We start from the raw sequence: 27,900 nt of genomic DNA on the forward strand, positions 1-27,900 counted from the left end.
AACCAGTGACACACATTCACACGTGTTTCTGTATTTTTCACTGCAGTTCAGTCACATGCAGGACACACAGGTGTGTCTTGGCCTAAATGTGTTCCACCTGTAAAATATGTGTACATGCACAGCTTTGGCCGTAGGTAGAGCGGCCGTGAACCAATGCCACAGCCGCTTCGAACCCCGGCTCCTCCAGTCACGTGTCGAAGTGTCGGTGTGGGAGTAAAAATACGTTTTATTTAGGAGAGAACTAAATAAAAGACAGGACCAAAATAACTGGGGCGGCTTACTAGAAGCTGGACTGGGACAACCAAAGAATAATATAGAAAAGGGAGGCAGAACACAAATGCTAACATGAATCTCAACATGCATATAAACAGCAGGTGGGAAATCAATAGGAAAAAAACACAACAGGTGACAAACAGCTAACAAAGTAAACAGTGCAGAAGAGCTTCAAACAAACAAACAAACAAACAAAATAGACAGGAAACAGAGTCCAAAAAAACAGAGCCAGGAGTCCAAATACGGCAGGGCAGGGCAGGGCAGGGCAGGGCAGGGCAGGGCAGGGCAGGGCAGGGCAGGGCAGGGCAGGGCAGGGCAGGGCAGGGCAGGGCAGGGCAGGGCAGGGCAGGGTCTGACAGGAAACTGAGGGAAGAGCTGGGTCTAAAAAGGCAGGGGAACAGATGTAAACACTAAAGGTAGGTGATGAGTAGTAAAGCTGGAGGAGTGAACTGGGAACAGAAAATTGGGGGAAAACAGGCTACAAAATAAAAGTACAGGAAGTGAATTTGAAGGGTCGTGACAGGACTACACTTCACCTGTCTTTTTATGTGGTTAAACCCTCTTAACAAACTGTCCTGTTGGTTGTAAGAGAGAGCAAAATTGCTCTGGGTTGCAGAATTTAATCTGCTTTAACGAGAAATTGTATTCATTTTTGGAAAAAAATATCAATTTAAACTCATAGCATTTAAATATATATTTATTTCTTGCTCCAGAAAAAATCTTGTGCTGAGCCCATATCAGGTTATAAGATTTATTTATTTTTACCATCGTATTTGCTTTGGTAGAGTGGTTAGTGCTGCTGCCGCACAGCTAGAAGGTCCCTGCTGCAAATCCTGGCCGGCTGTGGCCTCTCTGTGTGTTTGCATGTTCTCCTTTGTCCTTGCTTGGGTTTCCTCCAGATACTCTGCTTTTATTCATTTTATTGCACGTTTCTGACCAAGGACCTTTCCTGAAGTTTGATGCCTGTGTTCTTACACATTATTTGACATGTGTGCTGATCTATATTGCCTGGAGAGTTTAGCTTAGAGTAAGCCCTCGTTTTATGTCTTACTTTTTACTGCCGAATGGGAGCTGACAGCTTCTCCACAGCTGCATTTTAACCCATATCTCCTCTGCCTTTTCAGAGCCCCTGTGATGTTGCTCTCACCTGGAGTGGGACAGGCAGAGGTTGCAGGCTTTCATGCCATCAGTGACTGGATGGGGGGGGGGGTCTTGTTTTTCCACAGAGAATGTGTCAACAATAGGTTGTCTATTTTCAGGAGAGGGATGGATGGCTGTACCAATTTGATTCTCTCTGGCTTAATGCCTTCAAAAATAGCTGTGTGGAAGGCACCATTAGCTCAGACTTCAGGCATCTAAAATAGCCCTCTGTGTATTTGGGCACGAGTGCATACGTGTGTGAGTGTGTGTGTGTCGGTGTGTGTCGGTGTGTGGGTGTGTGTGTGAGCGCGCAAAATTTGGAGGTAATGTTGTGCAGTGTTTTGTCATATCTGTTTGACCTCACTGTCTGTCTCCAAATATCACAACGGAAGGGACTTGCATTGTTAGAATGATAATTACACACACACTCACACACACACCTCTATTATCTGTAAAACCACTCTTTATCTATAGGCTCCCAACTGTTAATACTTATGGAGAAATAATTCATTTTTTACCCTTAAAAATAGATGATAAATCAGTGTATTCTATGCATATTTTGTGCAAAAGAATAGAAAGAGGCATATTTGTTGTTATTATCATAATCATTATTAACAGAGAATTCATTGATAAAACCAGTTACTTTACAAATGTTCGGTGCAGTGTTGTATGGTCTGATGTAGAGAGCTGCAGTTGGATCTGGTTGGGTGGATGTTTTTCTTGTAAATGTCATCTACACCTGCACTGTGTTGGCCAACCCTCAAGATGGTCTACTTCCGATTTGGAGTGCAGTGCTCCTACATACTTTACCAGGCAAAGGTTTAGACTCACCTTTTTGTTTCTTTGATTTTCTATCTCGCAGGTTAATACTGGAGGCATTAAACTATCTCACAATACAGTAAAGAAAAACATGTTATTACCAAAGCAAAACATGTTTTAAATTGTATGGTTCTTAATGACCTTCATCAAGCACCTTACAGTGTCACTTATCTGTTCTGTCAGCACTAAAGTTATGGACCAATAGGTGCCTTTCCTGGCATGTTCCACATACTAGCAGACTCAGTAGGTCAATATTGTGTTAAAATTTAAATTTCCCTGTCAAGCTAAACCCAGTGAATATTATTTTATCTAAAGAATATGTGAAGCAGCTTCTAAATCACTCTGCACAGCAGAGACATGGACTGTGTCAACTGATATGAAGATTTTTAAACTAAAATGTGCCTCAAAACCCGATCCAGACCAAAGGAAGAGGCCTTGATGAAGATCAAACTGAACCAGTGTTCATTTCGTGTCTAGTCTAAATACTTTAAGACCTTCCGACCAATTACAGGAAGTTGAGGCAGGCTACCGTCACCTCTTAGGAAGTAGAAAAAGCAATAAAAAAAGAGAACAAGAGAACAGAATTTAAAAATGAACCCAATTGAAAATTTTGGATTTGCATCAATATAGTGCTACACAACTTAATCAGTAAAAGCAGTGTTTATGTGTGTAAGTGTGTGTAAATATAGTAAGAAGTCAAAATGCCTTCATCAGAAATGTCTCCAGCACTGCGACACCATGGAGAGGTAAATGTTACAATGCATGGTGGTACAAGCGGTGACATTTGTTTGAGATTGACTGCAGTGTTGCTGTGGACCAGCCCTTCTCTGTCTACATGAAATGATAGTCCGTCACAGAGCCAGAAAGCCATTGTTGGTTTACTTGATGTCCACAGGAATGCAGCTCACAAGCACATTTCTCAGTGAAGCCCCACTTCTGTTCAATCAGTCAAAGCCTCCGCTTCCTCAGACACAAAGATGCCAGGTTAACGATAAAGGAGTGCACGTCTTTGGTCCGATGCTGATGGTGATGAGGCTCAAAAGAACAAGCAATCACTGTCTGTAAGTGGGCAATTTCAATTCCCCAACCCAAACCCTCTTACCCCATTTGTCAAAGAAGGATGAGTCCAGGCTGCTGGTGCACACAATCACGGATGAGCGAAGAATCCGGAGGAACCTCGTCACTATGTGTCATTCATTCCATTAAGAGTAGACAATGAGTCATACAGTACATCTCGGTCCACACAAACATCACATCAAGGACTGGTACACACATGTGTGATGATTAAAGGAAATGGTAATAGTCTGAAACAAGAAAAACAAGGACAGCATGGGGGAAAGAAGTAAAGGAAGGAGCACTGTAGTGGAGAAACTAAAAAACTGCACCATCACCTTGTTTGTCCTTTGGGCTTGTGAGCGTGTTCACTGTCTTTGTTTTTAGTCCCAGATCCCATAAAGCCCCTCAGGATAAACTAAATACCCAGGCCTACGAAGCTGCTGCAATCTTAACATTGGCTTTATCTTTCCAGTAATAAAGGGTCTGTGAAATTGATTGAATGCTGCATAAGCTTTTCCTGGGTGGCGATTGTGTCACAGAGTGCAAGCAGGACACTGACCTGTCTATTTATTAACCTCTACAAATCCTGTGGTCACTTAGAATCTTCAGCTACCTTTTCTCCACACTGCTGAGATATTAATCTGAAAAACAGAAGACAATCATTCACATTTGACTTGGCTTCATCAGAAACGAATAATGTGCCATATTAAAGAAATATGACAAAGGAGGCCTTGAAAGCTTAAGCAGCTGATATTCTATGTCAAACAAGAACGAAAAGCAAAATGTTTGCTTTTAGATTTAAATCAGTTGGTCTTCTCAATTCAGCTTTAAGCATTAATGTTAATGCCTTAACTACAGTAAAATATATTTGCAAACACAGTGCAGGCCAGATCAAATCAGGTATTGTTGAATTGTCTATTATCATTTAATTGAAATGTTCATTATCAGTGTGTTTGTGACATAAATGTATCATAAATAATTTTTCTTTGCTTACAATTATGAAACTTTCAACTCTGCAATTATATTAGGATTCATGGCTGTTTTTAGCAAGTAAAAAAGAAAAGACGAAATCATTGTGTTCTGAAAAACAGCACAACAGGCACATCTTATGGAAATGATTTTGAGAAACTGTACTCATGTGCAGGAAAATGAAAAAGATGTGTTCAATATACGCACAGATGTTGGGACCGAGCGTCTTCCAGCCTGAGCATAACCTTCATGGTTGATGAGGTTCTACTTCATAGAGCAGAAAGGTCAAACCCTATGTGATAATATGCTGTTCTGGATTCTATTTTATATTTTTATTTTTAATTTTTTTAATTAACTCATTTTTTTATATTCACAATAATGTTTACTTTTTGGCAGTTGGCTTGCCGTTGGTTGATCTAGTGGTTAGTGTTGCCGCCTCACAGCTAGAGGTTCCTGGTTTGAATCCCTGGCCAGCTGCCATGTTATCCACATGTTTCTTCCTGGTGCTCTGGTTTCCTGCAGTCCAAACACATGCATGTTACTTAACTGGTGACTCTTAATTGCCTGTAGGTGTGAATGTGAGTGTGAATGCTTGTCTGTCTGTGTATGTCACTATGTGTTGGCCCTGAGACAGACTGGAGGCCTGTCCAGGGTGGACCCCACCTCTCACCAATTGGCAGCTAGGACAGGCTCCAGCCGTTAAGATAATGGATGGATGGTTTGCATCTGTCCTTAGCAGTGCTTTAGGTGTGGAAGGCTACGCTGGCGTTAAGCTTTATTATTAAAGGGAATAAATGTTGTGTTTCTTCTTTTCGAATTTGAAGTAGGAAACAGTCACCTCCAAACAAATATACAAATGTGTGTTTTTCTATTACAACAGGCCCAGCTCACAACATCCCACTTTATATATCATAATGACATAATCCTGCTTTAAAAAAGTATGTGTAATTATGTTTTGCACTGGCAACTCTTCCGTGTGGCAGACTGTCACACAGTTTAAATAACTGAAGATGCTGCTTTACTTACCTCATAAGTTTGTTTGACTTGTTAAAATAACCTTTCTTTGTTAAAACCACGGAAAACAAATGATTGTTTCCTGTGTATCTTAAGTGCTTCAAACATCTCTTACACTTAATGACTTTTAGTCATGGCTTGGGGATCCTGCCCCCTAAAATTCATGTTGATCCACTGCCGAGGACATTGCCAGACTGTCAGCCACAGGAGTAGTGCTCCTCATGGCAAATAGCTGTAGTTACCCTGTGTTCACATTAGTCCTATCACAAAAAAAATGTACTTCACTGCAACGTAGACCACAGAATTTACATGAAACACACTTTAGAACTTCAGAAAAATGTTATTCTCCTTCCCTACTTGTCATTATGAAATAATTATATGTCACTATTTGCAACTAATATTTTCCCATCATTTTGGAATCTTAGGAAAAACTGTATTTCAGTGGTAAACTCGAAGTCATGGTGTCTTACTGTTGAAGCCACATATAGATAGAACACTGTACAAATCTGTACAGATGTTGAGTGTCTACTCCTGTGTTGTCTCCTCAGGCTTCCCAGCTACAGCGTACGGACCGGTGGCAGCAGCGGCAGTAGCAGCAGCCCGTGGCTCAGGTAGGGGGACCCGTGGAAGAGGCGGCGGCTACACGGCATACGGGCAGAACGCAGGGGCAGGTAAACGCTCTGTCGGTATTCTGTGTGGCCTGACGCTCTCTCCATGCAGTTTATCACTATTCTGGTCTGGCCTGCTTTGTTCAGTCTAAAACTCCACACGCAAACAGACATACATTCTAATGCATTATCGGATTATGAAGTGATTATGAAGTGAAAGGAGAGGGTCAGGTTCTGAGTTGTTTCTCTCCTTTCACTTTGGTGACAGTGCAGATACAGTTTATGGAAGCATCCAAAGGTTGTCTAAAGAGCTACTGTACCTGCCAGCTCTGTGGATGAATCATTTAATATTGTTGTTGCTGTCAGATATGATGAGTTAAGAATATTCCTACAAAAGAGAAAAAAGGGTCCATTGTCAGATTCACGTGTAGTGAATAATTACACGGGTAGTATATGGATTCATAGTTGCTCCAGAAAGTATTCACACCCCTTCAGTTTTTCCATATTTTACTATGTTGTAAATGTATTTTAAAATGGCACAAAATGCAATAACTGCTAGCTCTTCCTTACAGAAGTAAGATACTTGTGGTTGGAGCATTCTGTTTACTTTCATTTTCCTTCAGATAATTCTGGAAATCTACTGGAGTCCACCTGTAGCTGATCAAAGAGAATCGCTACATACACGGACCATTGTGTATAATTCACATAGCATGTCAGGATAAAACCAAGACATAAAGTCCAAGGAACTCTCTGAAAACCTCTTTAATAGGATTGTACCTATGACGAGGGTATATTTGTCAAATGGATGAGTTTAAAAACCACCAGGACTCTTGACCAACCAGACAAGAAGGACTTTGGTCTTTACAAAATCTATACAAAGTAATTTTATTAATCACAATCAACTTGATAATGTTTGTGGTCTAATAACCCTCATTATTCTGCCTAAAACACTGAGAATTCAGGATGAATGGTCAAAGTAACACATTTCTAAATATTGTTCTACACAAAGGGGAAGAGATGCTGAGGGGTGCTGAAGCTGTTAATGCAACAAATTGAAAAATCTCCAGGTTAAATTAAGTGCTTTGTAAGGTGAAAGGCCTAAATGCCTTATATCACACTACAACCTGCCAGTAAAAGCACACAGCTGCTGATGCTCACCAATGTATACAATGCAGATGTTGTAGGCATCTTGACAAGTACATAGATGATTAAACTCTCACTTCCTCCTCCCACAAACACAATACTTAACTCCAATGTGGAGCATACAGATGTTTCTCGATGTTTGATACAGATGTTTTGAAGCAGGCGGTGGTGCTGTTTAAAAGGTAACAAGTGAAGTTTGTGCATTGGAGCACAGGTGTTTCCAGTGTGCTCTGTGTTCCTCGTGCCCCTCTCATTCATATGTTCGTTGGACGAACTTCCTACAAAAAACTGTGACAACTAATAAATATTGCGGTTAACCTTAATTCTAAGTGTGGAAGGTCATTCATGTCAACTGGACTTCTTTTTTCTTAGTTGGAAACATTTCGGTACTTGTCTAAGTAGCTTCTTTAGTCTGAAAAAAATTGTCCAGTCATTTACTGATTCTTCATTATAGTTAGAAATTATTATTTGATTAAGAAATAATTTCACAATTTGGAAACATTAAATTTTTCTGCTTAACCAACCACTGCATTTCCACTCAAAACCCAACTGGGGCACAGTGAAGATCGTGACCATCTCCTCTGAGCTCTGAGGGTTAAAGGATGTGGGGATAACCTGGCTCCAGATGCTCAAGGGTTTAATATGAGTTATTATAATTAACAGGTGTGAATGGTTACAGTTTGGATTAGCAAACTATAACATGGCTGGCCGAAATACTTGTCGATTTATTTTTGGTTTATTTTTGATTAAATGGATCCTTCTCTGAGGGATCATAATGAAATTTGGCTTTAGTTCACCCCCTCACCATCTGTGTCATCATTTTGTCCAGTCTCTAAAATATTTGTGCGCATGGGTCATAAGTTTCCATACAGGTACACGCATCCTGTCGTCAAGTATGTTTTTCAAACTCTCAACTTTTGGCTTCGATGTCTGTACACATCTTTTAAGCCTTGTTTTGTGCATCCACAACTGTTATAAATGAGGCCCCAGGCCTTTATGGCACTGCTGCAGCACTATGGGGATGCATCTCAGCAACAGGGAAACTGGTTAGAAGCAAAGGAACAATGTATGCAGCCAAACTCAGAGAAGACTTTGAAGAAAACCTGCTCCAGGCTGCATGAGACCTGGGAGTGAATAGATGGTAAACTTTTCTGCACAACAATGACCTGAAGCAAACAGCCAAGCCAACACTGGAGCAGCTTTAAGCAGTCTTTAGTTAGACAGTTAGACTGTCCTTGAATGCCCCACCCAAGACCCCAAGCCCCACATAACATCTGTGAAGAAACCTGAAGATCACCTGAAGACCAATCTGACAGAACTTTATCTATCTGGACAAATTAGGTAAACAGGCTAGATTCAGGATTGAAAAGCTTGTAGAGACTTAACCAAGATTATTCACAGATAACTGCTACCATAGGTAATGTCTGGATATTTTTATACTAGTTTCTGATATTTCATTGATTAGCAAAATTTAAGTTTTCACTTTGACACTATAGATCATTGTTGATTTTTGGGAGAAAGCATTTTGTTTCTTTCAAAACAAATTTACAAGACAGTAAAATGGGGAAAAGTTGAAGTATAAATACGAGTAATACTTTTTTTTTTACTGAGGCTGAATGGTTGTAAAACATACTGTGAGTATAAAAAAAAAAAACTGCCCGTAGTGTTTTAAGTAAATCTATTCTATTTACATTTTTCCATTTAACTTTATTTATATAGCGCAAATTTACAACAAAGTAATCTCACGTCATCTCTATAAAGAGGGAGTTACTGGGGCATCCTGAAAGTAGGGAATTACAGTAGTCAATCCTAGAAGTAACACATGCATGGACCAGTTTTTCGGCATAATTTTAGGACAGGATGCTCCTAATTTTTGGCAATGTTAAATATGTGGAATTAGGTTGTTCTAGAGATTTGTTTTATATGTGAGGTAAAGGACACATTGTTTCTTTTGGCTTATCCTGTGAGTTCAGAGCCGCCCCAGCGGATCATTTGTCCGCATGTTTTTTTGTTTGTTTGTATTTACTTTGTACACCGGATGCCCTTCCTGACCCAACCCTCGCCAATTTCTACCGGGCTTGGGACTGGCGCTGCACACCTGGGGAAGGGGATGGGCTGCTGGGGGTTCAGTGTCTTGCCCAAAGACACTTCAACATGTGGTTGGAAACAGCAGGGTACAAACCTTCGACCATATAGTCGGTAGGTGCCTGTTCTAACTGAGAATAACTCCAAGGTTCCTTGCAGTAGTGCTGGGGGCCAGACTTATGCCATCTAGCGTAACGATACGGTTGGACATCATATTTCTGAGATTTTTAGGCCCAAATACTACATCCAGGCCTTTATGTCTTGTAGGCTTGAAGCTTGATTAACTGATTTTTTTTCATCTGGTTCCATAGATAAATATAGCTGGGTATCATCAGCATAGCAGTGGAAATTTATGGAGTGTTTTCTAATTATGTTGCCTAAAGGAGACATATATAAAGTAAATAGTATTGGTCCTAACACAGAGCCTTGTGGAACTCCATAGCTAACCTTTGTGTGCATGGAGGATTCATCATTAACATGAACAAATTGAAATCTATCAGATAGATAAGATTTAAACCAACCTAGTGCAGTTTCTTTAATCCCAATTTCAGGTTCCAGTCTCTGTAATAAAATGTTATGATCAATGGTATCAAATGCAGCACTAAGATCTAACAGAACAAGTATAGAGATGAGTCCATTATCTGAGGCCATGAGAAGATTGTTGGTGACTTTTCCCAGTAGTTTTTCTGTACTATGATGAACAGAATTGTTTTGCAACTACTTTTTCAAGGACTTTAGAAATAAAAGGGAGATTAGATGTTGGTCTTTAATTGGCTAAAACACCTGGATCAAGACAGGGTTTTTTAAGTAGTGGTTTAATTACAGCTACCTTATAGGCCTATGGTACATAACCTGTTTCTAAAGATAGATTGATGATATCTATTACAAACATGTTATTAAGACAGATCTTATTGTATTATAGACAGAGAAGGCAAATTGTAATATGGTAATTGTTGTAAATTGTAATCAGGTCCTGGAAAAACAAATAAGTTGTTAGATTGTTCCCCTTTTCACAGTTGCCTATTGAAGTATTTAATGATTTTTCTAATTTTTCCAATTTACATTTTTTTCCTGTTTTGATGACTTCCAATCATTTGTTGATTATTTCAAAAGTTCCACCAGTCCATACAGATTTCACATGCACATCAGAAATGTGTGCAGAGCATTTTATATGCACGCTTTTACTTGAAGGTTACTGCCTGATTGGCAGCATGGAGCTGCAGCTTGTGAACAACAGGCATAAAATGATTGTGATTAGGATGATAGGACTGAAATTCCCTCTGCTAGTAAAGTAGATGAAACACATTGTAGTTAACAAATATATACCTACCTTTTCTAGCTGTTGGTGGACACTGCTTCTCATTCACCCATCCTCACTCACACACACACACACACTCACACACCGATGGGGTGTGTGGCCTACACTCACCGGAAGCAACTAATTTAGATTTCAGTGTTTTGCTGTTTCCGAAGGAGACGGGGTTCCAACCAACAACTGTGAGGTACTTGGACGACTGCTCTCCCTCCTGGGTCACAGTCTCCCCAGTGTAATGGACTGTGGTGTATATTACACCCATTAGCCACAGCATTAAATCCAACTGGTGCTTTTAATATTAATGGTGATGAGGGGTCAGCAAAAATTGGAAAAAATGAATCAATGTGGATCAGAACAATTGGTGCATTGCTGATCATGTATAATGTATCATGAGATATAGTGAGTGTTGAGGTCTTTAACTATTCTTAAACAATAATTTTTGAAATATGCCACAAAAACAAGTCCTGCCTGCGTTATTACATTCATGTAAAGTATACTCACAGGTCAGTTTCATACGATGTAAATCAGGCAGTATGAAAGTGGTGATGGTTCCTTTTAGAAAGCATTTGAGTATTTTAATCTTTTCAGAGTTGCAATCTGCAACATCTGGTCATGTCAAATAAATGAAGTAGAGTACACTTTTCTCCACCCGTTCCAACCTGCCTGCACTCGCCTCTTCACCTCTTTTCCACACTCTCCATTGCTCTGAACCGTTAAAGTCCTGCACCTTCTTCACCTCTGCTCCATGTAACCTCACTGTTCCACCTGGGTCCCTCTCATTCACACACATGTATTCTGTCTTACTGCAGCTAAGCTTCATTCCTCTATTTTCCAGAGCAGACCTCCACCTCTCTAGATTTTCCTCCACCTTTTGACTGGCACAAGAAGACACTGGCCCTTGTGGTTGCATTTATTGTTCTTCTACCACAACCATGAAAATAGGACAGTCGTGCAAGCAGCATTTTTATGTATTTTGTAAAGCACAACCTACAATATGTTTCATTTTAAACAACATGGCAGACATGAACTTTTGATAAGCTTTATTTGTTTCAAATGAACAAATGCTAAAATCTCTTGTTTTTAATTTTTTCTCCTAGTTTCTGGTCTGAGGAACATAATAATAACACAATAATAATAATAATAATAATAATAATAATAATAATAATAATAATAATAATTTACCAGCGATTGTATTGCCAGCACTAAAAACAATTCAGAGGTTGTAGTTATATTTTTAATGATATTCTATTAGGATTCAAAGTCTAGTATCAGACTATGCATCCTCTCTGTCTGAATTGTACATACTGTACATACTTTCTTTGCAAAAAGTTTAAAAATGTTTTTAATTTGAGGGTATAGTCCACAATGCTATTTCATAAAGCATGTTTGTCTAGTTCCAGTGTTTGTGGTCTGCTGTGTGTTAGTTAAAGTGTTTGTACATAGAAAACTTCATGTGGGTGTATATAGCCCTGGGTGTTAGGTAACTAACACGTAATCTGCACATAGGGGGACTCCTGCTTGTGCAAAGCAGAAAGAGGGAGAGAGCAGAAAATAGAACTTTTTTAGACTAACAGGTCAGAAGCAGACATTTAGCAAACTTGCTAGTTTGCAAATGTTTGCTGTTGCTGGGACATTAACTGCAGCAGCTGGACATTTTTGGGACAGCAGAGGCTTGTGAGGATGGTGTGACTCAGATTAGCTGTTTAATTATGCTGACTTCTATAGTACTTTTTCAACACATAGAGCACAACTCAACTCTACTCGCCTTTCTTGATTTTCCCTCCTGCTGCCTGGTACTTTCCTGGTGTCACCTCTATCGTGGGACTAGGCAAGGTGAGGTGATAAAAAAGGTGAACGCAGACTACTGACTGAGAGAGAGAGAGAAGTATCACTACCACTAACCACGGTCGTCTTGTCCTATGTAATAATTTCAAAGCTCACCTGTCTTTTTTCCTGCTGCCTTCAGCCTCTTCTGATAACAGCAACAGCAACATACGGAGAGCTAATAACAACATTCCTTTAAAATCCCCCTTTTTTAAGTCACATTGATGGTGTCGTCACTCCGACTTCATGTGACGTCAGTTTGACAGTAAATTGGTACTATGGAAAGCAAAGCACTTGGTGCCAAAAGTGAGTTGGAAAAGTCTGAATTATCATTTAGTCAGTACTGATTTTACTTTTAAATTTCATCCGGTTAAATCACTGCAGTTATTGGGTGTTTTAGCATTTTTGCCACGGAAATGCATATACATGGATTTGGGGGGCAATGTTACACAACACTAACTGAAAGGTGTTGCTATAGATCAGAAGCATAGCTCCTAGTATTTGATACGTACTTCCCAGGCTCAAATCTGATGGGAGACCTGCTAATGTACAAGTTTTTTTGTTAATAGACATCATAAGAAGTACAATACAATTTCTTTCTATACTGTAAATTGTTCCTAAAAGAAACTGCTTAATAAATTGCTGAGAGAACTCTAGCTGTTTCATATCCGCTTCAAAACCACCAGCTGGGACAGCGCCTATAAAGTATCATGAAATATTGATATATTGATTAATAACTTGATTGCTAGTGTTAAGAGCTGTCAGTAGCATGCGTGTGCATGTTTTGCGTATAAAAATGTATAAAATATTTAAGGAGAGAAAAGGCATCGCTAGACCTGAAGGATATTCTCATTTAGATACTGTATCTACATGATGGCTTGTACGGGCGCTAAATGAGCTGCCAGTCCTTCTGGATTATTCATGAGCTGTCACATTAGGCTTAAAAGAAGTGCTCTTTATGTTAATTAGTCTGTGAATCAGCTTGAACAAGTCCTTTTTTCTGACAAGCTAGTTACAAGCACTACAGACTGAAATAGAAAAGGAACCATCCTTAAAAATCACAGATCACAGGAAATGAAGCTAATTGCAAATTGTTAAGTCCCAGTGGTATTTCTGAAACATGTATGATATATCTGAAAGTCTAAGAGAAACTGCTGAATTTTACAATGAGCTCAGTTTGTGTGCTCAGTAAATGTGCTCATGTGTGCAGCTGGACCAGCTGGTATTTATGACACTGCAAGGTCAATGTGCACCAGTAGGAAAACACACACACTCCTGACAGATTTGCCTGAGGCAAGTGATTGTGCAGACTGTTATTTCCAAGGTTAGTACTCGTGCCTGTAGTGGACTGTTCACATTTCAGCGTCCTCACAACCAAAACGCACACACACACACACACACACATAATGTATCTGCATGTAAGGCCTCTTTTTGCTTACATCAACAAACAAATACTGTGAGTTTTTCCGCTGACAGCACAGATGTTAAGCTTTTTCTGCTTGGTTTTCAATGAGACAGACTCAGGTGGGGAGTGTCTACTATTTTTTACCATCACCATTTAAGAACAGAATGCTGTAGGTTATTATAATAATTATTATTACTATTATTTATTTTCCTTTAATACTGTCTTTTCTAAAACCTTTGGAAGAAATACAGTTTGTGTCAAAACACAAGCACATTTTAGCTTTTCATATGTACTGCACGATTCTTTAAACCTTCAAAATCAAGTGTCAACATAATGCAGATCTTTGCCTTTCACATACATGGATCAACTGATCAGATCAGCGGAGCAGATGTCCCTCCTACAAGTAAGTCTGGACAGATTGTGCTTCATTTATAATCTCTGACACATGCTCATTTTTACAGTTTCATGCAGTGACCAGTATAAACTGGTAAAATGATCATTGCAGTTTTTTTGCACTTTTTATTGTACTGGACACATCAGGGGAACCCCAGTGTATGGTGATGCTTCTGTGCTGAGGCCCTCATCAAGAAATTATAGTACAGATCATGATGTAAAAACAATGTTTCATATTCATCAAATGTTGTGTCAGCAACATTTCAGAAGAGACACGTTCTGTCTGCCTTCACATTACTTACGGCTCAGTTCGAGCTTTGGTGATACAAATAAACCAATTGGTGCAGCTGTAAAGTCAGACCTGATTTATTGAACCTTAAACTAAGTCAAATTGTCCATCGTTGTGGTTTACAGGGACTCAAAAAGCAATGCTTGCAGGACGTGTTGTTTGTTGATGGAAGCAAAAAGAGGTCTTACATACAGATACATTAAGTGTGTGTGAGTCTTTTAGTTGTAAGGAGTTGTAAACAGTCGGGTACAGGCACGAGTACATGCATGTGACATCATCTCTTTCTAACTATTCTCTCTTTAAACCTGTGAGATGAGCTCAGACAAAACTGGTTTAACTGTGGAGGACCCCTTCATCCATCATGATTGTGGGCTAATATCTAACATTTATTTCAAATCTTTTAAACCGAGGTTAATACTGACAAGTTCTTGTCTCCTTTTTTATTTCATCGTATACGATAAAAGATTTCTGTGGCCTATAATCACACTGGTACATCAGCAGTAACTGCATTTATGTTGCTTAGTGTGGTCAGGTTACATCAGACAAAGATGATGTGAGTTATGAGCTGGGAGCAGAAGTAAGCTTGATCCTGCATGTGAAAAGTTGGAAAAGCAACAGGCAGTACATATCTTAGGTGGTCTAAAGAGTCACTGTGGGAGTGGGAAGTGGGAGTTTTTCTATTTTTTTTAGGCAAACACCAGACTGCTGTGTGTGTGTGTGTGTTATAGTGTTAGTAATTACATTTTTTTTCACTTGGTGCTTCTCGCACTATAGTCCTGTATGTCCACATGCATGTGTTTCAGCTAGACATTATGCTGTGCACACAGAGCACGGTGAAAAATACAGGACAGAACAATATTTCACTTTAAAAATTGTTTTTACAAATTGCTCAGCCTTTGTTTTTAGATATAGTGTATGTCCACAGAGACATGTCTCCAATCTCTGTGTGTCCATTGGGCTGCAGGCACTTGGCTCAGTGGAAGAAGAATAGTGCTGAAAAAAATTTTCAACAAAGTGTAGTATGTATCTGTAGTGGTCCAGTAGTGTCATTTATTCTGAATTTATTCAGATTAAGTTTAATCTTTTCAGTTAAATATTTCACCATCTCCACTTTTAAAAGTACAAACGTACCATTCATGCTAAATATTAATCATATGGGCTTCTTGTGGTAAAAGGTACAGTTTAGGCATTTTTTCTCTATCTATCAATGCTATCATCAACCTGGACACACTGACACTGTTAACATGTCAGAATACAACTTATTACATGAACTAAGGACTGAACTTAACTGATTAAGGAATATGGGATAACAGAAAAGGAAGAACTTCAAATCACCTAAGGGATATTTACAGATTATAAAGGAGGTTATAACAGGGACACAAATCAGGAGAGAACTTATTACAGGACAGGGTCAAAATAACGGGCAGCTGAGTGGAAGCCAGACTAGGACAACTAAGAAACAATATAGACGAGGGAGACAAAATACCGACCGTGAACAAAAGTAAACTTAGAAGTGGACATTCATTGACTTACAACAAATAATAGGAACAACAAGTCAACTAAAAAGCGTTGAAGGGAAGACTAGGAAATGAACTGGAGAACTAACTAAGCAAGTGGAGAATAGTGAACACTTAACAACATAAACAGTGAGACAGAGCAAGTAAAAAGGGCAAAACAACAACCAAACCTCAGACCAAGATGCAGGTGACAGAAGTCCACAAAACAGAGCCAAGAGTCCAAGACAGGGAGACAGGGTGTTGCATGGATAAGTCAGACCAAACAAAGACAATGATCTGACGGGACACAGAGATGAGAGCTGGGTTTAAAAAGGCAGTGGAACAGGTAAAAAACAATTGTGAACGGTGATGAGTGATGAAGCTGGAGAAATGAACTGGGGACAGGAAGTGGAGGAAAGGGCTACAAAATAAAAGTCCAAGACAGGAAGGGAATGTGATCTGTCTGTATATGTCTCTCTGTGTTGGCCCTGAGATAGACTGGTGACCTGTCCAGGTTGGACCCTGCCTTTCATCCTATGACAGCTTGGAGAGGCTCCAGCCCCTCCACCCCACCCCCACCCCTCCACACTAAACAGGATAAAACATTACAGATAAATCCATGTAACGGTTGGATCTTTATGTCTGAAAGTTCAGCGGGGTTAGTCTGGTGCTCTGTGCTGCCATGTTACTGCTCTGTCAACCGTTGGTGATTGATCTGACTGATGGAAAAACCTTTGTCTTCCTGCCAGATTGTCAAAACAAAAGCAGTAAGATACTGTATGACTTGTTTTCAGTCTGACTAAATTGGACTACAATATTAATTCTGTTTAAGGTCTGTTAGAGTCCAAAAACTATTAAAAGCTCATTAGTTGAGCCAATTAATGCACACGCTGTGATTCATTTTAATCTCTAATGCAGTATCCTGCTGCCTTAAATACTTAATAAAGTGACACATTTGGATAAATCTGCCCCTGAATATAGTTCAAACATTCCTTCTGTTTCTTTGTTGAAAACTACCCACACACATAATTTATTTAACAAAAACTAATGACTGTCATTACCAATTCAAATGAAGAAGGTCAGTGTTTCATAGCTCACACTAGTTTTGGTTCACTCCGATGCTTTTGCAAACACTGGTAAAGTTGGTTTTTCTGGTTGTTGTTCCTCTGGCAGAGCGTTTTTGGATTCAGCTGTGAACAGCTGAGTTCATGTCACTGTGTGTGTATTTGATCACTGCTCTGAGCAAAGTTCCTCCTTGTGTCACTCAGGTGCTGTATTTTCACTCTGTGTAGTCTGGAAATGAACTAACAGAGAAAAACTGACCTGTATGAGGGAAGCTGCTGTGATATCACAGTTGAATCTTTAGCTGTAACCTTAGTCGACTATATAATCTAAGTTTGTAGCCCTATCATTGCTATTTGATTTCAACAGCCAACAACTACAGCCCCCCATTCAGTGCTTCTTCATTAACTTCACCCCCCAAAATAAATACACGTGCATTACTACAGCAACACCAATAAGTGTCATAAAACACCATTATCAATCTGAATAAAATCTGCATAAATAGATTAAACTTAAAATATGAAGTTGGCTGTGTGTACCATGACTTCATGCACATATTTTAGCCAGACTGCAATGAGCTGAAAGCATAAGTAAAGATGGAGGAGAAAAAACTTACAAAGAAAAATCACAATATACTTTTCTTATATTGCTCAGCCTACTATTAAGTAACATGTTGTCTTTCTTATTTTTACAAGATTTAGGTTTTGTATCGGGTCAAGTCTGGGGTAAAGTTAAATATTAAAGTTTTTACTAGTAGTAAGATGGTAGGGGATCTCAAATAAACACAGAACAGTGCTGCAGATGTGTGTGTGTGTATCGTAAAGCTCAAATCCTAAAGATCTGTGTACTGGATAATGTGTGTGTGTGTGTGTGTGCGTGTGTTAGAGAACCTAATAGAACTACAGTGGTCTACCTCTACTATGTTCTACTACTGTCTCTCATAATACTTTAGAGGAATAACAACCTTTTTAACCCATGACCATGAGGGGAGCAGTGGGCGGCCATGGGGCAGGTGCTCTATCACTGCCATGTACCTGAAGTGCTGGGCAGAGAGAGCAAGAGCTGGATGGAGTAGATTGTATTGACCTAAGATATTTATTGAAAATTCTCTTTCTTCATCTGCTGACTTCCTCTTTTAGATAATCGTTTCACTGAGTTTGTTGGAGTGTTCCTTTGTCTTTATGGTGTAGATTTTGACGACACCAGATTTTGAAGTCACCAGTAACTGAACCTTCTAGATACAGTACAGGTGTATTTGTACTACTGTATTACTAATTACCTGATGCCATAAGTCTGATTGCTGTTGCTCTGTTAGTGTAGTTATAGTGGACACCAGCCTGGTGTGTTTCTGCTGGAAGTAGCTGTGTGCTCCTTTCTTTGTCCACAATTATTTAACTTAGCGAGCAGACGAAGAGGGAGCTCACTAAAGGTCTTTATTTGTTTGTTGGTGCAGATCTAATTAGAGAGCTGAAAGACAACAGAAAGGGATCCATGCTTCATTCTAATTAGTAGGCGCATTCAAAATCCATGCAAAACCCAGCCATTAGCCTTCACATCAGAATACATTAAACCTCTGAGTGAGTGTGTGTGTGTGTGTGTGTGGTTTTGTTTCATTTTTTGTTTTTTATTCTTTTATTTGTTTCATTCAGAATGGGTACATACTGAATCAGTATGTGTCAGATTTCATTGCATTATTGAAAGTATTTAATTTACATAATAGTCCATTGTAGAACTAACATAGATAGACAGGCCTATTCAATTCAATTCAACTTTATTTATATAGCACCAATTCACAACAAACTCATCTCAAGGCACTTTACACAATAGTCAAGACTAGAAAGATGTATGGAGAAAACCCAACAATTCCCCCTTGAACAAGCCATAAGCAACAGTGGAGAGGAAAAACTCCCTTTAATGGAAGAAACCTCCAGCAGAACCAGGCTCAGGGTGGACGACCATCTGCCTTGACCGGTTGGGGTGAGTGGCACATTGCACACTGGAAATGTGTAGCTCCAAAGCTGGAGACACCTGCATAAAGAGACAACAAGTTTGCAATAAAGAGAATATGAACAAAACTGAATCCTCTGGCTCATCTTAAAGCCACAGATTTAATAAAAAATGAAGTATAATCTGCTATAGTTTCACGGCTTTAGCCTTAAATTTTATGGGGCACCTCAAATAGCTAATTAAATTACTATACTCACTGAATGACAATCTTCTTCTTTTCCTTCGGGCTGTTCCATTTCAGGTGTCGCCACAGCGAATCATGTGCCTCCATCTAACCCTGTCCTCTGCATCCTCTTCTCTCACACCAACTAACTTCATGTCCTCCCTCACTACATCCATAAATCTCCTCTTTGCTCTTCCTCTAGACCTCCTGCCTGGCAGCTCCAACCTCAGCATCCTTCTACTGATATATTCACAGTTTCTCCTCTGGACATGTCCAAACCACCTCAATCTGTCCTCTCTGACTTTATCTCCAAAACATCTAACATGATCTGTCCCTCTGATGTACTCATTCCTGATCCTGTCCATCCTCGTCCCTCCCAAAGAGAACCTCAACATCTTAAGCTCTGCTACCTCCAGCTCTGCCTCCTGTCTTTTCTTCAGTGCCACTGTCTCTAAGCCGAACAACATCTCTGGTCTCACCACCGTTTTGAACATCTTTCCTTTCATTCTCGCTGATACTCTTTTATCACACAACACACCTGACACTTTTCTCCACCCGTTCCAACCTGTCTGCACTCACCTCTTCACCTCTTTTCCACACTCTCCGTTGCTCTTAACCGTTGAACCTAAGTATTTAAAGTCCTGCACCTTCTTCACCTCTGCTCCCTGTAACCTCACTGTTCCACCTGGGTTCCTCTCATTGACACACATGTATTCTGTCTTACTGCAGCTAAGCTTCATTCCTCTGTTTTCCAGAGCAGACCTCCACCTCTCTAGATTTTCCTCCACCTGCTCCCTGCTCTCACTACAAATCACAATGTCATCTGCAAACATCATAGTCCATGGAGATTCTTGTCTAACCTCATCTGTCAGTCTGTCCATCACCAGAGCAAACAAGAAGGGGCTCAGAGCTGATCCTTGATGCAGACCCACCTCCACCTTGAACTCCTCTGTCACACCTACAGCACCTCACCACTGGCTCTCATACATGTCCTGCAGCACTCTAACATACTTCTCTGCCGCTCCAGACGTCCTCATACAATACCACAGCTCCTCTCTCTGCACCCTGTCATACACTTTCTCTAATTCAGAAGACACAATGCAACTCCCTCTGACCTTCTCTGTGCTTCTCCATCAACATCCTCAAAGCAAATACTGCATCTGTTGGACTCTTTCTAGGCATGAAACCATATTGTTGCTCACAAATGTTCACCTCTGCCCTTAGCCGAGCTTCCACTACTCTTTCCCACAACTGTTTGGCTCATCAGCTTTATTCCTCTGTAGTTGCCACAGCTCTGCTCATCTCCCTTGTTCTTAAAAATTGGTACCAGTACACTTCTCCTCCAGTCCTCAGCATCCTCTCACTCTCCAAGATCTTGTTGAACAAACTAGTCAGAAACTCTACTGCCACCTCTCCTAGACACTTCCATACCTCCACAGGTATTTCAGCAGGACCAACTGCCTTTCCGCTCTTCATCCTCTTCAACGCCCTCCTCACTTCACTCTTACTAATCTTTGCTACTTCCTGCTCCACACCAGTCACCTCTTCTACTCTTCGTTCCCTTTTATTTTCCTCGTTCATCAACTCTTCAAAGTTCTCCTTCCATCTTCCCATCACACTCCTGGCACCTGTCAATACATTTCCATCCTTATCTTTAATCACACTAACCTGCTGCACATCCTTCCCATCTCTGTCTCTTTGTCTGGCCAACCTGTACAAATCCACCTCTCCCTCTTTAGTGTCCAACCTAACATACAAGTCCTCATATGCTCTTTGTTTGGCCTTTGCCACCTCTACCTTCACCTTACACTGTATCTCCCTGTACTCCTGTCTACTCTCTTCCGTCCTCTCAGTGTCCCACTTCTTCTTAGCTAACCTCTTTCTCTGTATACACTCCTGAACTTCCTCGTTCCACCACCAAGTCTCCTTGTCCACTTTCCTCTTTCCAGATGACACACCGAGTACCCTCCTACCTGTCTCCCTGATCACATTAGCTGTAGTGGTCCAGCCATCTGGAAGAACCTCCAAACCATCCAGAGTCTGCCTTTTTCAACTTCCACCACTTCGTCCTCTGCTCTGCCTTTGTTCTCTTCATCTTCCTCACCACCAGAGTCATTTTACACACCACCATCCTGTGTTGTCCGGCTAAACTCTCCCCTACCAACACTTTACAGTCACAGGTCTCTTTCAGATTACAACGTCTAAACAAGATGTCGTCCACCTGAGTGCTTCTACCTCCGCTCTTGTGCGTTACCCTATGTTCCTGCCTCTTCAGGAAGAAAGTGTTCACTACAGCCATTTCCATCCTCTTTGCAAAGTCTACCACCATCTGTCCTTCTGCGTTCCTGTCCTGAAGACCAAACCTGCCCATCACAGTCTCATCCCCTCTGTTCCCTTCACCTATTCAATTCAATTCAATTCAACTTTATTTATTTAGCGCCAATTTACAACAAACTCATCTCAAGGCACTTTACAGAATGAAGTCCAGAGTACACAAGTATGTGGAAGCAACCCAACAAATCCCCCTTCCGCAAGCCTTAGGCAAAAGTGGAGAGGAAAAACTCCCTTTAACGGGAGAAACCTCCAGCAGAACCAGGCTCAAGGTGGATGGCCATCTGCCTTGACCAGTTGGGGTGAGTGGAAAGTGAAGGGAGAAAAGAACAGAGCAACAAAAAACAACAACAAAACGACAACAAAAGCAACAACAAAAAAGAAACAACAAAGCATTATACTGGTTTGTAGGACACAAAATGAATAGCATACAGTGGTGACAAATAAATGTATAGAGAGAAAGAGGAGAGGAGCTCATTGCACTTGCAGGAGTCCCCCAACACTCTAAAACTATAGCATCTTAAGTAGGAGCTAGTTCAGGTTGAGTGAGCAGTTTTAACTATAAGCTTTATCGAAAAGGAAGGTTTTAAGCCTAGTCTTAAAAGTAGAGAGGGTGTCTGCCCCCCGAATTTGGATTGGAAGCTGGTTCCGGTGGCGGCTGTAACTCAGTTGGTAAGGCAATTGACCATAGACCACAGGGTCAGTGGTTCAATCCCGGTTTCTGGCTACAAGTTGAAGTGTCCTTGGGCAAGACACTGAACCCCAAGTTGCTCCCGGTGGGTCAGGTGAGCACCTTGCATGGCAGCCAACGCCATCAGTGTGTGAGTGTGTGTGTGAATGGGTGAATGGGAAGCAACATTGTAAAGTGCTTTGGATAAAAAAGCGCTATATAAGCGACTATTTACCATTTCCACAGGAGAGGAACTTGATAGCTAAAGGCTCTGCCTCCCATTATACTTTTGCAAAGTCTGGGAACCACAAGTAGGCCTGTATTCTGGGATCGAAGTGGTCTAATCGGGTGATACAGAACTATGAGATCTTTTAAATATGATGGAGCTTGACCATTAAGAGCTTTGTATGTAAGGAGGGTTTTGAACTCTATTCTAGATTTTATGGGAAGCCAATGAAGAGAAGCCAATGGAGAGAAGCTAGTGAAGGTGAAATATGATCTCTCTTCCCTAATCCAGTCAGCACTCTTGCTGCAGCATTTTGGATTAATTGAAGGCTTTTTAGAGAGTTATTAGGACACCCCAGCAGTACGGAATTACAGTTGTCCAACCTAGAAGTAACAAATGCATGGACCAGTTTTTCGGCATCACTTTAAACTACAGGTCCATTGAAATCTGCACCAATCACCACTCTCTCACCTCTGTTGATGCTCTGCATCACTTCATCTAACTCACTCCAGAACTTAAATTTCTCCTTCTCTTCTAACTCACATCCTACCTGTGGGGCAAAACCACTCACAACATTGAACATCACCCCTTCAATTTCCAGCTTCAGATTCATCAACCTGTCTGATACTCTTTTCACCTCTAGAACATTCCTCACAAAATCCTCTTTCAATATAACTCCTACTCCATTTCTCTTCCTATCTGACCCATGGTAAAACAACTTGAACCCTGCTCCTAAGCTTCTAGCCTTGCTACCTTTCCACCTTGTCTCCTGGACACACAGTATGTCCACCTTCCTTCTCTGCATCATGTCGATCAACTCTCTAACCTTCCCTGTCATAGTACCAACATTCAAAGTCCCTACTGTCAGTCCTACATTCTTAGCTTTCCTCTTCTCTCTCTGCCTACGAACACACCTTCCTCCTCTCCTTCTTCATCTTTGACCAACAGTAGTCCAATTTCCACCAGTACCCTGTAGGTCAACAGCACTGGTGGCAGTCTTCGAATACCCAGTTGCAGACCGATCTGGTATGGGAGTCATTGTCATGATTTGCATGTTTAACTTGGCATGTGTTTTACGTCGGATGACCTTCCTGACACTAGTCTCTGCATTTATCCAGACTTGGGACTGGCACAAGAAGACACTGGCTTGACCCCCCTTGCTGTTGCATTACTCACTGAATATCAATGAATAGAAAAAAAGCCACCATTACTATATTTAATTTTATAATAGGTCAATGATTTCTTCTCTGTTATGTTTGTTATGTTAATAATTCTTGAAACACTGAAACTTTACTTCCTGCTGCTATAATAACTTGTGGATTCCAGTGAACAACTACAAGTTTATTAAAGAAAATGTTCACAATTTTACATGGCTTCCTTAAACAATCAAGTACCTTTTTGAAAGAGGTTTTAATCATTGCTCCTGTTCACACCGGCCACAAATAGATCCTGTATTTATCACTCCTCAGAGTCCAAGTGATGCTGGCCAACATCTACAGTCGTTCTGTGCTAAAATGTACTCAAATGTGTATCTAAAGCTATTATGAGGCTTCATCAGTGTAAATGAAGTAGATACCTTCTAAATGTCGAGTTGCAGTAGAAGGAAAGTTAAAAAAATTGCTGCAGTTCTGGAAGATATTCACCTAATGTGACTGATTTGGAAGAATAAAGAATTTTGTACCTTTGTGCACAGATGAAGGATTGTGTATTTTGGTCCCATAACATACATAGGAAGCTGTAGCTCAGTTGGTAAGGCAGTCATCCACGGACCACAGGGTCAGTGGTTCGATCCCTGGTCCCAGCTACATGTCGAAGTGTCTCTGGGCAAGACACTGAACCCCTAACAGCCTATCCCTAGCTGTGCAGTGCCGGTCCAAGCCCGCTAGAAATTGTGCCAAATGAACATGCGGACAATGATCTGCTGTAGCGACCCTGAACTCACGGGATAAACCAAAAGTATTAACAAGATGACTGTTTAGAGCATGTAACATCTGTTACAGTGTTGATATGGACAACTAACCTGTTTCAAGATTATCACACTATACTTTAACTAATGGTACGGCCCAGATTTATACAGCAATTGTAATTTCCTCAGTACATATTATTACCTGGAATGATTCACAGTAGTTCTCTGCTTAAAAACTTAGCCTTGATACGTTCTGGACTTTGCGGTATGTAAGACCAACTGTAGGTCATGAATATGATCTTGGGTGAAATTCTGTCTTATCCTGGGGATGTAACAAAAACATGAAGTCAGAATACGGCATCACTACAATGAAAATAAATGACACAATATTTACATTTCCTTTATAAAAGAATAAATCAGCACTTGTGTTACCTTTGTAAATTTAAAATCTGTTCCGCATCTGTCTGGCTTTCAGCTTCCGAAATATCGAGCAAACTGTTCTACTAGTTGGACCCGGCACGTCCTCATCCCACAGTGTAGGATAATGACGCTTCCTAAAGCATCGAATCGCATCACTTTTTACATTCTTTCACGTATGATATTGACACCACACATACCCTTTGGCTTTACCATTGGAAGCTGCCACTATTTGTAGGAACGACTTTATATACACACTAAAACTGCTTTAATATTAAGGAATACAACTTGTGGGTAACGTTACGTTAAGTGACAACACAGGTTACTGTTAGGCACAAAATCTTCAGTGTAAGGTTAAGTTACAAGATAAATTAGATAATAACAAAATGCTACAAACAATGGCAGCGACACACCTGTACTTCCCTATTATAACAACCAGGTGTGCGGCGTTGTGTAACGATCGTCATTACAGCGCACAACATCTTGCACTGTAGAGACAAACTGTGGTCTCCCGAAAAAGTCCCGTGTCTTAGTGCACCAGCTACCACCCGTCCACCTCCATTAAAGACTTTTTCACTTTTCACTTCTGTGGGGATAAAATATTGAAGCCTCTGGTTTTCTATTGTACAACACTCTATGCTCAAAGCATCTATCACAGATGCAAACAGGTAGCATAAGTAATGGAATGCTCACATTATGGAGGCTTTGTTTCCATTGCGATGTCACAAAATTACATATATCATTACATCCTATTTTATAGTAAATGTTGCCTAACGATTTGCTCCTGTGCTGGACATCTGGGTTTCGTTGTCAGTCGTATTTTTTAGCGAATCGCATTTTCCCAGCAAAGCAGAACATTTAGGAGCATGAATGAGTAGAAAGCCTTTGAATTTGAGTCCTCAAGCAACTTCCCTGGCTCCATCTTATAAACCTGTCAGTGTCACATCTAAAATTAATGAGAAATTTCTGTCTTATTCTCATTGATTTATGAGCACAACCAGACCTAAATTATTGATCATTCCTAATCATCATTCCCTTATTTTGGTTTACTAAAGGTCTTTCAGCAGGCTGTAGCTGCTGTATTGCATTGGATTATAACACAGAGGGTAAAAAGTCCATTTGAGCCGACTTGTTAATAATGTAGGAGGTTTTCGTTTGTTGCTGGTTCTTGGATGATAATATGATGCTTTGGTAATATATTGCACATGAGCTCAATGGCAATTTGACTTTGTAGTCCTCCGTCCTCAGTGGTGATAGATTGTTTGTACAACTGCAGAGTTTATTAGTCTGGGTCGGTTTCTAGTTGTGCAGCCTGGTTGCTCTTTTGCTAGTTAAGGGTTCTACCTGGTTTTATATCTTTTTTTTGGTGTGTTTTCATTATATTTAGGTTGTGAATATATATTAGCAACACATAGACTACAAGATCCATTTTAATTAGTTAAGGTCATAATAAAAGTCAATGATAAGTCCCCACTCATCCCCTCCCCTCCTCCTCATCCCACACCCCCTCCCCTGTCTCCCAGGGTTCCCTGATTATGGGTTGTATTCCATGGCCAGCGGTGACATGCGGGGAGGAGCATCCTACTCCCTGGCCAACTATGGCTCCCTGGGGGCCCATGCGGCTGCTCAAATCCTGCCCAGTGAGCATGCCAGCTCAGCCTGCCACTCTCCCACCTCCCTCCAGCACCACCTGCACAGCCCGGACCCTTTTAAGAGCCCAGGTGTGTATCTCTATGTCTCTGCTCCTCTCACGCATGCATGTAGTCTCACAGACAGAAAGAGCAAGAGGGAGGAATAAAGAAAGAGTGAAGCATGACACTGTGCAGCCGAATGCGAAATTTGCTAGAATGCTGTGCATGCTTTTCATAGCATTGCCTTTGGAGATTTGTTCATTTGATTTATGATGTTTTTTCATTATCATTTGGTTTCAGATTGGATAAGTGTACACTTCCTGCTTAGAGCTGTTCCTAGAACGGTTAACAGATGCCAAAATACTTCAGTTATAAGCATCTCTGGTTGTTTTGAGTTATTGCATGTGTTCAAAGGGGCAGATTTCTTGTGGAATTATAATGAAAGAATTTTTAGATTTGTTTTTCAACATAGTTAGATATTGCTGGTTGCTGGAAGCTCCAATAATGTGACACTATGCTGTATTATCCTGTTTCTAGTCTAACAACACATGAAAACTCATGTAATTTTATTGCAAGGTGGTCCTAATGTAATAATCATCACCTTTCTGGTAGGTTTAATGTAAAATCAGAAAAATGATAAGCTTGTAAAAATTGATTTCATGGCAGAGCTGCTGTAGTTAATTGCTGTAGTTTGTATTTATGCTGTAGTTTGCTACAAGCTTGCTCAAAACAACCAAAGATAAATGGTGAGGAACATTTGCCACCATACACACAATGAGCATTTAAGGTAGATACCACTGCTGTACTTGTTTTAAGAAGACTTCAGGGCTAATGAGAGTGAGACTGAACGAAAGACAGACCCAGACCTCTTTCTTTTTATTACTAAGTCACTCACTCACGACAGCCGTAATTAACACATCCCAGTGTTATGTTGTTCTGATGGTTTGTGGTTTTTTATTACTGGGGATGTATTACAAACAGTATTTATTAGAGATCACAATATGATCTTATCGATCACTATCAGTGTGCCAACGTGGGTATATTTAAATGCATCTGGATTAAGTATTATGAAGTCAACCAAAATCTGATCCTTTCATGTATGAGTGTCTTAAAGACAAATTACTGGGTTGACTAATTACTAAGCTCTGAAGCTAATTTCCTGTATCACTAAACAACTAAACATTTCCATTTCTTTCACTGTTAACATGACACATATTGCTTAATAATTGAAAGTAAAGTTTCTGTGACCTTGACTGACCTGTCAGTTACTGCATTACATTGAGTAGACTGAGTTCAGTGTATTAAATCGGACTTTGTATCAGCAGATACCCAATACTGGGGGACTTGTAATTGGTTCAGGCTATGCCTAGAATTCATTTTATTTAGATTCTTGTTATTATTTGTTATGTTATTTTAAGATGAAATAGCAAATTGCAGATTTTGACGGTTCATTGAACACGACAAAGCCTCGTTTAGTGGAGTATGCAGGGATGTTATAACATGATTCTTCCAGAACATGATTCTTTGTGTATGTACCTACAAAATAGCAAAAGACTTTATATTCTAAGCAAAAGACATTACATGATACTGTCAACTGTTTTGTGATATTAAAGGCAGGTTATTACAGTAGATGTTTCTTTCATTACATTATAATATCT

The 27,900-nt window shown here is 40.2% G+C and overlaps 1 protein-coding gene across 10 annotated transcripts in view; it reads left to right on the forward strand.

The window, feature by feature from the left end:
* The window catches only part of msi2b (musashi RNA-binding protein 2b), a 248,973-nt gene that overhangs the window by 208,362 nt on the left and 12,711 nt on the right, over window positions 1-27,900 (forward strand). For 2 of the 10 annotated variants that reach the window (XM_067507483.1, XM_067507482.1), the window contains exons 11-12: window positions 5,820-5,942; window positions 26,135-26,332. The exons of 1 other annotated variant lie outside the window; for it this stretch is intronic. In XM_067507483.1, the coding sequence (XP_067363584.1) occupies window positions 5,820-5,942; window positions 26,135-26,332 (321 nt within the window). The remainder of the gene's footprint in view (window positions 1-5,819; window positions 5,943-26,134; window positions 26,333-27,900) is intronic. 7 more of the 10 variants (XM_067507485.1, XM_067507484.1, XM_067507488.1 and 4 more) reach the window with 4 other exon arrangements.

The sequence above is a fragment of the Channa argus genome, chromosome 6 (assembly GCF_033026475.1).
Source record: "Channa argus isolate prfri chromosome 6, Channa argus male v1.0, whole genome shotgun sequence".
Classification (NCBI taxonomy): Eukaryota; Metazoa; Chordata; class Actinopteri; order Anabantiformes; family Channidae; genus Channa; species Channa argus.